The sequence below is a fragment of the Mustela nigripes genome, chromosome 5, assembly GCF_022355385.1.
Source record: "Mustela nigripes isolate SB6536 chromosome 5, MUSNIG.SB6536, whole genome shotgun sequence".
Lineage (NCBI taxonomy): Eukaryota > Metazoa > Chordata > Mammalia > Carnivora > Mustelidae > Mustela > Mustela nigripes.
Window position 1 is genome coordinate 133,706,214 of NC_081561.1, and position 10,255 is coordinate 133,716,468.

Sequence of the window (10,255 nt, forward strand, 5' to 3'; positions counted from 1 at the left end):
CTGTTGGCCACGAGAAGGGAAGATGGTGGTGGTGGAAATGAAGATGGGAAAGATAGGTGGTCAGGACAATGGGTGAAAAGGAGCAGAGCAGCAGCACCGGAAGGACTGTTATATTCTAGGAAATACGGCAGGAGGCGGGTCCCGGGGCGGGGTCAAGCCCCAAGAGGAAATTTTCTTTAGGAACTGCAAATCTGGGCACAGTAGAGCTGCGATGAGCTTCCCGAGGCGAACGGGGTGGACTGGGGTCCCCAGCGGACGGGGTCTCGGCCTCCTGCTCTGGTTTTTCCTGCCGGTCTGTGCTACAGCAAGCTGCAGCCGTGAGTTCAGAGGTAGAACCCGGGGTGGGAGCGGGGAGTTGGGGAGTGAGCGGTCAGACCGGGGAGCGGAACCGGCGTCCGCGGAGCGGTTCTCGTAAATTCTTCTTCTAACCCGGACTCCTCAGTTATTCTCTGTGGGCCGCTTTCTGCCTGCAGGGTGACTGTGGGCAATTGTCGCCTGGGCCAGGAGAGGGACCGAAAAGAGAGGCAGCTTCTGGGCACCTGGCGGGCTCAGTGGGTTAAGCGCGGGACTCTTGATTTGGGCTCAGGTCCTGCTGTCAGGGTCCCTGGGTGGAGCCTTACCTGAGGCTTTGTGCTCAGTTTGAGCTCTGTGGGAGATTCACTCTCTCCCTCTGCCCCTTCCCTTCACACTTTCTAAAGTAAATCAATGAATATTTTAAAAACGGGGCGGGGAGGAAGTGGAGCAGGGGTGGAGGTAAGGGAGGGGAAGCTGAGGGTTAGCGAAAAACCTCGAAAGTTAAGCCAGGCAATGGCTGGGGGAGCACAGCGAGGGGAGAGAGGGCCCCGCTGGAGATCTGTGGTCCACCCCAGCCCCTGGAGCCTCCCCTCGGAGCCCTGGGGAAACTGAGTCCCCTTGCCCCTACTCTGGACATGACCCGAGGCTTTCCCAGGGAGGGGACCTCCACAGGACCCCTTACCTCAAAGCCATTCCCAGAGTTCTCCTGGTATGAGTCACCTCATACCCCACCACAGTCAACCAGTCCAAGTGGGATGGACTTGCCTGCACGCTTGGGCAGCGGATAACCCTTCTCCCCTCCCCGTGGGACTCCAGGCGCTCCTTCACCAGCACCTCCCAGCTCAGGGTGCACAGCTCTGATGTCCTCTGGCCAGAGACCTCTTCACTCCGTTCCCACTTGCCCCCAGCCTCTTTTACAGGGTGTGACTTTCCCTCCTGTGTCATTGCCTCCCTGGAGCACTAGGGCTCACTTCCTGATATTCAGATCAGAATGTCACAAAGCGCACAGAGCCCCTTTTCTCACAGGGCTCTGTGGTGTGGATTCTAAGGGTCCTGGGGCCCAAGGAGCCAGTCCAGCGGCACCTTCATCCATGGATTGTCTACAACTGAGTCCTATGCAATATTCAGTAGACACAGAAAATCTTTGCACCAGGCTGGCCTTTCAATGAAAATCGAATAGGGTTCGTCACATCCTTGAACCCTGAGAGGAGCTTTGAGGCTGGTACTCATCTCTCTCCTTGCACCGAGGATAGGATACTTTTGTATTTATTTATTTTATTTGTAAGGAGCCCTCCAGACATGTCCATGAGCGTAGTAGCACGACATGTTTTTAGTTTTGTGTTTGGCATTTCTTGCTCTATCTATTCTGTCATATGCACTTCTCTGAGCTTCTATCTGCCTTGGCAATGCCTGCTGCTCTAGTCTGTGACATGTGGACCACCCTTCCCAGGCTTCTGAGACCCATCCTAAGGACAGGTTATCAGCATCTCCAGGGCCTTGCTCTGACCCATGATCCCAAACTTTCCCTCACCTGACTTTGGAATCTATCCTCACCCTGTCCCCACCAGGCCCCAGCTCCTCAGGAGCAGCCCCCTCCGTGCCCCTCATCTTCCTACAGGACACTGGCCTACCTCCTGACAGTCCTCTGACATGTAGACCTCTTCTTGCCATAGCCAGCCTGGCCTGTGCCTGCAGTGGGTAGAGACCATGTGAGGCTGGGTGTCAGCCTGGTGGGCACAGGATCCTAACTGGGGCTGTGTGACTTCCTGCCAAGCAGAGACATACTGATCCAATCCCAACAGGGGAAGAGCGCCAGCCTCCAAGGCTATGGGGAACCATATTGCAGGGACAGTCCTTTCTCTGCCAGGTCAGCCCTCTGGGGGGTGAGGGGGATTGCTGTCACCTGGCTGGCAGCGGGGTGCCTGCTGCTCTTTTTCTTCCAGCCGCAACCTCCACCTGTGTTTTTCCTTCCCAGGTCCTCTTTCGCTTAACCAAAATTTCTCCATCACATCTCAGCCCAGGCCTGGACAACCATGGTGTGAGATTCAAGGCCAGGTCAATGGAAACAAGTTTCTTTATTATGTCTGTGGGAGCAAGCAGGTCATACACACTGGTCCTTATGGGATGAAGATGAAGAACACAGCATTTTGGGAAACACAGATGGAAACTCTGGAGGACCTGGGGGAAGAGTTCAGAAAGAAACTGCTGGACATCAAAGCAGAGTTTGTCACTAAGAGCGGTGAGTCCAAAGGCCCAGGGAAGGAGAACACTTGACAGGGCTGGGGCGCTATGGTGTTCATGTAAAACTTAGAAGTGGGTCCCACACACATGGCCCAGTAGCCACAGCAGGTAAGGAGGCCAGAGCAGGACCAGAAGGGCAGAAGGGGAGCTGAGGAGTGCGCAGCGAGTGGGGCAAAGGATTGGTCAAGACCAGAGGCTGACCTGTTTCTGCTGGTGGGGGCGGGGGCAGATTCTCTCACCCTGCAGGGCAGCCTGATATGTGAGCGAGGGGCTGATGGACACACCAGAGGATCCTGGCAGTTTGCCTTCAATGGACAGTTAACCCACCTCTTTGACCCGGAGAACAGAAAGTGGACAGTGGTTCCTCCTGGAGGCAAACAATTCAAGGGCACATTGGACAATGATGGAGAACTGACCAAGCTCCTCGTGAGGACCGCAAACGGAGACTGTAAGAGGTGGCTCCAGCACGTGTGGGAGCACTGGGATGAGATGCAGGAGACCACAGGTAACTCACAGGACTGGATGGAGTGCTGGTTCTCTTGACCTCGACCTACACCACAGTGTGGGCAGTGTGTGTGTGCGTGTGTGTGTGTGTGTGTGTGTGTGTAGAGAGAGAGAAATTGATCCATCCATGGGAAATTCTTCTTGGCAGAATAATGGCTACAGGAATGTTCTAGAATTCTTCTTTTCCCGTCTCACCTCCTGGAATCACTTCCTCGATGCGTACACCTTTGTGTTTGGGCATTTCTTGAATTTCTTGCTGGCCCCAAACAGGGGAGCATCAGCCTGTTTCCAGAGATGGTCTTATGTTCTTTTATCTGAGAATTAACTGTCTTTTTCATGTCACCTGGTGTGCTGTCAGAAATCCTTCAGTGCCACCTGGACTGTCGTTGTCACCATCCTTGTCCTGCATCACCTCCTGTCTGTCACAGCAGGAGCGACTGCTTACCTTGCAAACCCTGCTTCCCCTTTTGGCGGGAGGAGCCCCTCGGGGACGGGCGCATCCTCTCCTCCCTCCCGACATCAGGACTGGTCACAGCAGCCTCCACAAGGACAGTGATAGACACTGATTGGTAGGATGCAACTACAGGAGCTGAGGAAGCTTCCCCCAGTTTGGGGTCCTGACTGAGGATCTTATCCTTGCATTTTCATTTCAGTGCCACCAGCCACGCGACAAGGTACAGCCCCAGGCAAGGCCACAGCCATCGGACCCTGCACCTGGATCTTCCCGTTGCTCCTCAGCTGTGCGGTCATGATGGGCATCCTTGTCGGAGACCACTAGATCCACAGGTAGTGAGAGCAGATTGAGACGGAAGGGAGAGGCAGATGGCCTGGTGTGAGCCCAGGGAATAGTGAATTCCCAGCCTCACCTCTGCCCACTGCCTGAAGCTTCTCAGATGGCAGTGGGATTAGATGAATGGGATCTCATATCATGTGTTGAGAACAGCTTGGACTAGCTCCATGCTGATCTCTGATGTGGCCTCACTCACTGATAAGGCCACTGGGAAAGGAGAGGGGCCCAGACCACTGCTTAAGGCCTATTGGTGCTAAAGGGATTGAGGGATGTCATTCCTGGCTCTAACTGGGTTCTCCATTGGAGAGAGTCAATTTGGGCCCGGGGTGGGCAGGGTGGGGACAGCGGGGACACACAGCATGGGCCGTACTCCCCTTTGAGAGAGAGCAGCATGGCAGCTCCATGGGACATCTCAAGGAGAAGGGGACTCCATCCGGGCAGTTACAAGGACAGGGGGCCCAGGGTCTCATCCCAGGTAGAGGGAGTGGGAAGGCCTCTGCAGACCCACTCAAAGGGCTGGACAGTAGTGCCGTGTTCCCCCCGTCGTGGCTTGGGTCTTCACATGTGAGGCAGCAAATGCCCAGTAGAGACCGTGCATGAGGCAGCAAATGCCCAGTAGGCTAGTTCTCTGTGCAACCTTGGCTGAAGCTGATGCCGTCCCTGGCAGCCAGCTTCCTGCAGACCTCAGATCCTGAGCCCCTGAGCAGCCCCTGCTTTGAGCAGAGCTGAGCTGGGGGATGGGCTAACTGAGCTCCCCTGTGAGCTCCCAGCTGAGCCGGACCAGGAATGGATGGGATGGGGGCAGGATCATCAGACGAAGAGCTCTGCGTGCTGCTTGCAGGAGGCTGGAAGGGAAGGGAAAAGAAGGATCTTTGCCCACAGGGTTCCCCAAGGTTAGAGTCAAGTGCAGGCCCCTGTCTTCTGCCACATCCCCCAGCAGGCCCTTTAGGATCTGCCATGAGAGGGAGCCTGGGAACCTAAGTCACGTGAGCACACGTTTCTTACGCACTTTGGTCCTGAGCCCAGACCATTGGTAATAGGGCCTGGGGCTGACTCCGTGACTTGGTTCAGGAGGGTGGAGGTTCGTAATGGTGGCTGGGCCCAGGGCTGGGGTCATGGCTGGGGGAAATGCATGCCCCTGGGCGAGGGCTGGGCTCTGGGGTGGGGAGTGCTGGTGAAGGGCAGCCCCAGGACAGGGGACCCAGGATTTCCTCAACCATGGAGACAAACACCTGTTCTTTTCTTAGGCTGCCAAGTCCACCAAGAAGCCCTTCAGCCTGGGGACCAGCTCAGCGACTCTGCCTCTGGGCCAGCTGCCTTTGAATGAGCTGTTGTTCATCATTAGACCAGCAGCACTTCCAAGTTTACGAGTCCAGAACCTCAGTCCAGCCACCTGGTGCAGGACAGGGAAGCTCCCATGTCCCTTCTTGCATTTCGTGCCTCTCCCGTTCAGCACTTTGCACTGCCATATTCTATGCCGTTTTCTCCCATTGCTAAGTGATGGAATTCCTGCACTGAAGTGTTAAACACTTGAATGGGGAATCTCTACAAAGAGAACATTTTCCTTCTTGTCCTTTGGTTCTGTAATATCGGGTTCTTCTCTGTAAGAGGACCATGTCCTTGCAGACAGTATCCCCAAAAAGATATTTATGGAAGCTCTAGATCCTCAGGGATTTTTTTCTTCTGTGTACTGTGAAACAGGCTCATTGACAAATTGTGATTGTTGTCTTTAGTAAATTATGTCCAGGAATGTATATTTAAATAAATATTATCTTTATTATACAATATACTTAATTTGGAATTTTACTATTATTTTTTATTTTTTTTCAAAGATATTGTTTATTTGAGAGAGGGAAAGAGACATATCAAGCTGGGGGGAGGGACAAAGGGAGAGGGAAAAGCAGACTCCCTACTGAGCAGGAAGCTGTTGTGGGACTCCATCCAAGGACCTTGGGATCATGACCTCAGCTGAAGGCAGACACTTAACTGGCTGAGCCACACAAGTGCCTTCAGAATTTCTTTTATATCGCAAGAGAACTCATGGAATTGTGTTCTTCCTCCACTGTACGGGGTAAATAAAAGTGGTGATTCTGTTAGATCTGTTGTGGAGATAGAGAATTGAAGGATCACTCAGAAATCAGCTTTCCAGCAGCCATCTGTCCGTCTCAGACATGATCCTGACAGGCCACATACAAACAAACGTTCTGGAAATGAAGCAGTTGAGAATCTTTCTGAGTGTCCTGGATCCCCCACCACTGTCTCTCTTGTCATCCCTCCCCACCGACTCACCTCCTTCAGAGCACAGTGGGTCTTCACAGCAGAAACAGATCTGCTTCTAACAGTTGATTATTCGTTCATGAGCAAAAGATTGGTATCCAGAATATACAAAGAGCTTCTGCAAATAAATATCTGTAAGTCTGGCTCTCCCAAGATCTGTGCAAATGCTTAGAGCAAGTCACAGACAGTAAATCAGCCTCAAAAATCACTGAATACATCCAAGTTATCAAGATAACACGAAAAACATCGGGCTTGCTTTATACATGCATCAAACTGACAAGATTTTTAAAAATGTTTTATTTATTTATTTGACAGAGATCACAAGTAATCAGAGAGGCAGGCAGAGAGAGAGGAAGTAGGCTCCCTGCTGAGCAGAGAGCCCCATTCAGGGCTCAATCCCAGGACCCTGGGATCATGACCCCAGCCAAAGGCAGAGGCTTTAACACATTGAGCCACCCAGCCGCCCCAAACTGACAAGATTTTAAAGAGAGCTATAGCAAATGGTGGACAGGAAATGGAGTGACAAGAGTTCTCTTCTGCGTTGGTAGGAGTTAAAATGGAATCCTTCATTTGCCGTATAGTGCACCCTAGCCAGACGGTGGTTGGTTGTGTTTATCCTACTGCATGGCAATCCCAGTGTTAATTTGAGGCCGGAAATACATGGGGACCAAAAAGCAATAGAGGTGTACGATTATTTACTGTGGTGCTATGTGTCATAGCAAAAAATTAGCCATAGGATACCTAAATGAGGTACAATGTATACAATGTGTTAGGAGTTTTTTGTTTCTCTCTAGTTAAGACTAAATTATCTGAACTCTTGTCAAAAAATGACACAAAGGTGAGCCAAAACACAGGATGAACAAAGCTTTCAAATATATATTGAGAACTTCTGGACAACATACTCTTCCAGTGGCCTCCTACATCTGAATCTCTTCACCTACACTTACAGATTAAGCTAATCCACTAACAAGGCAAATAAAACACTCTAACCCTCATCTTCAGCACATCCAGGAAATGGAAATGGAAATGGAAAATGTCGATCTCTTTGACCGTATTGGACATTCCTGGAACAATACGAAGCAGAGTCTAAGGATGAGGAGGCCCTCAGGTACCATGAGACCTACTAGGAGATGATCCTGTGGTGACCCAGATGAATGTCCTGGTGTGGGGGAAATACATCCTAAAATGTCGGCATCAGGGGACATCACCAAAACTGGGAGGACATCAGTGTGACAGCTGAGATACCAGCCAATAGGATCCAGCAGTACATTAGAAGGATTTTTCACCATGACCAGGTGGTTGGTATTCCTGGGCTACAGGGGTGGTTCTACATCCACACACCAAACAATGTGATACACTACCTTCTTAAAATAAAGGACAAGATCCATGTGATCCTCTCAAAAGATGCAGAAAAAGCATTTCACAAGGTACAACATCCTTTCCTGATGAAAACTCGTCACAGTGTAAGGATAGAGGGAACATACCTCAATACCATAAAATCCATATATGGAAAGCCCACAGTGAATATCATTTTCAAAGTACAAAAACTGAGAGCTTTTCCCCTAAGCTCAGGAACAAGGCAGGGATATCCACTCTGACCACTGTTGTTCAACCTAGTCCTAGAAGTCGTAGCCTCAGCAATTGACAACGAAAAGAAATAAGGAGCCATCTGAATTGACAAAGAAAAAGTCAAACTCTTACTCTTCACAGATGACATGATACTCTATATGGGCAACCCAAAAGATTCCACCCCAAAATTGATAGCACTCATACCGGAATTCAGCAAACTGGCAGGATATAAAATCAAGGCATAGAAATCAGTTGTATTTCTATACACTAACAATGAGACAAAAGAAGCAGAAATTTAAAAAGGTGATCCCGTTTATAGTTGCACATAAAACCCTAAGATATGTAGGAATAAGCCTAGCCAAAGAAGCAAACTACAGAATTATAGAAAACTGTGGAACACTCATGAGAGAAATTGAGGAAGACACGAAGAGTTGGAAAGACATTCATTCCATGCTCACAGATTGCAAGAACAAATATTGTTAAGTGTCTGTGCTACCCAGAGCAATCTACACATTCAGTGCAGTCCCTATGACAATACTATCAACGACAGAGCTGGAACAAGTAATCCTAAAATTTGTATGGAACCAGAAAGACTCCAAATAGACAAAGCAATGTTGGCAAAGAAAATCAAAACTGGTGGCATCACATTCTGAACTTCAGGCTCTCTTACAAAGCTATAATCCTCAACACAGTATAGTACTGCACAAAAACAGACACATAGATAAATGGAACAGAATAGAGAGGCCAGAAATGGGCCTTCGACTCTATGGTCAACGAATCCTTGACAAAGCAGGAAAGAATATCCTATGGGGGTGGGGGGAGGCAGTGTCTTCAACAAATGGTGTTGGGAATATTGGCCAGCCATGTGCAGAAGAATGAAACTGGACCATTTTCTTTTCTTTTTAAGATTTAATTTATTTATTTGACAGAGAGAGATCACAAGCAGGCAGAGAGGCAGGCAGAGAGAAAGGGAGAAGCAGGCTTCCCATTAAGCAGAGAGACCGATGCAGGGCTCGATCCCAGGACCCTGAGATCATGACGTGAGCGGAAGGCAGAGGCTTAACCACTGAGCCAGCCAGGTGCCCCAAAACTGGACATTTTCTAACACCCTACACAAAAACCGCCTCAAAATTGATGAAAGACCTAAATGTGAGGCAGGAATCCATCAAAATCCTAGAGGAGAACATAGATAGCAAGCGCTATGAGCTCATGGAAAATAAACAGGGCTGCTGGAGGGGCGAGGGGGAGCAGGATGGCCAAACTAGGTGGTGGACACTGTGGGGGAGGAGGCCACGTGGTGCAGTCAGCACTGTGTGTTTTGTGAGACATGAACCGCTAGCCTCTGCCTTGGAAGCTGGGAATACATTATATATCATTTAATTGAGTTTAAATTTTTAAAAATAGGAAAAAGAAAACAATATTAGTGATTTCTCCTCAACAGGCAAAGTAGTACTACAATTCACACAGTGTAGGTATATTCCTTAAATATCTTTTAAACCATTTAAAATTATTCATTAAGCTTCTATACTAGAATTGTTAACCCTTAAAAACCTAAATTTCTGGTGGAAATTGAGAAGTAAACGGTAGTTCACTCTTATCCTGGCATTCCTAGCTGATTGGCAGATTTTAAATTCTTTTCACAATTTTTTGAAACACGTGACTTCTCATAGTACATTTTCCAGTTTGACACAGGACATGCTTACCCACAGACCCACGTATCTTGAGTTCCTTTGTAAAAGGAAACGAAAAGTAGATAAATCTATGTTCCATGAATAAATAAATAAATAAATAAATGCAGGCTAGAACAGTTCATCCAGCTTTTGTTACAGCCCTCACACATGGGGTCACACCTGATTCAGTCAGCTGAGTTTGGTTCCTCCAGGTGCTGTTGTTTACAATGTGGCTATTTAGTTCTCAAAGCCTAGAACTAACAAGAGTGTTTCCAGTGACTGAAGGGGATGGGATACTTTATTATCTATCATACTTACAATAAGTCGAGCATTATGTGGCTGATTTTATGCAATTTGTAGGATAGGGAGATGATCGTGAGTGAAAGTGATGTACTCTTGCTCCAACACTCACTTTGTCTCAGAGCTGAAGTGTGGTCACTGAAAAAAAAAAAATTACTCATTTTTTTCCTCCTCTGCAAACCTGAAGGTAGCACTGCTTGGAAATAGGATTCTCTGTAGAATTTACGGGTTGCTAAGGGGTTTCACAGCTGGAGGAATAGCATTCCTCTCCTTCTACTTTCAGAGCCTGAGAACGTGTTTTAAAAGTGGCCACAGGCCCAGATGCTTCTCCTACACTTGCAAAGAAAGGGGACATGAAGCTAGGTGCCTTCAAAAAGAAGGGAGAATTGCCTATAAATTATATCTCACCAAACTTGATGCTTACAAAAGATGGGGGTAAAATTCACCTAGTGCCCCCCAAAGAATCCAGTTAACTTGTCACACCCATAGGGCCATGTGGCTCTGTCTAGTGGTTTTCACGCATGAAAACCCTTCCTAGCCCGTCCTCGCCCCGCCCCTTCCCAGAGATGCTGACAGAGGCGGCTGCAGTCGCCCTGGCACGATTCAGTCT

General features: G+C 49.0%; 1 protein-coding gene across 1 annotated transcript; it reads left to right on the forward strand.

Annotated features, from left to right (window-relative positions):
• Positions 1-212: 212 nt before the first annotated feature.
• On the forward strand, positions 213-5,600 carry LOC132018391 (UL16-binding protein 1-like). The gene is made up of 5 exons (XM_059401256.1): positions 213-329; positions 2,270-2,533; positions 2,765-3,040; positions 3,693-3,825; positions 5,077-5,600. Exons 2-4 carry the CDS (start codon positions 2,419-2,421, stop codon positions 3,815-3,817), a joined length of 516 nt encoding a protein of 171 aa, XP_059257239.1. The 5' UTR covers positions 213-329; positions 2,270-2,418; the 3' UTR covers positions 3,818-3,825; positions 5,077-5,600.
• Positions 5,601-10,255: the final 4,655 nt, after the last annotated feature.

Excerpts from the sequence above, each read along its gene's own strand:
- LOC132018391 (XM_059401256.1), top strand. The coding sequence starts at position 2,419 with ATGAAGATGAAGAACACAGCATTTTGGGAAACACAGATGGAAACTCTG. Across the intron at positions 2,534-2,764 it reads AGAGTTTGTCACTAAGAGCG|ATTCTCTCACCCTGCAGGGC; the intron begins GTGAGTCCAAAG and ends GGGCGGGGGCAG. Across the intron at positions 3,041-3,692 it reads TGAGATGCAGGAGACCACAG|TGCCACCAGCCACGCGACAA; the intron begins GTAACTCACAGG and ends TTTTCATTTCAG.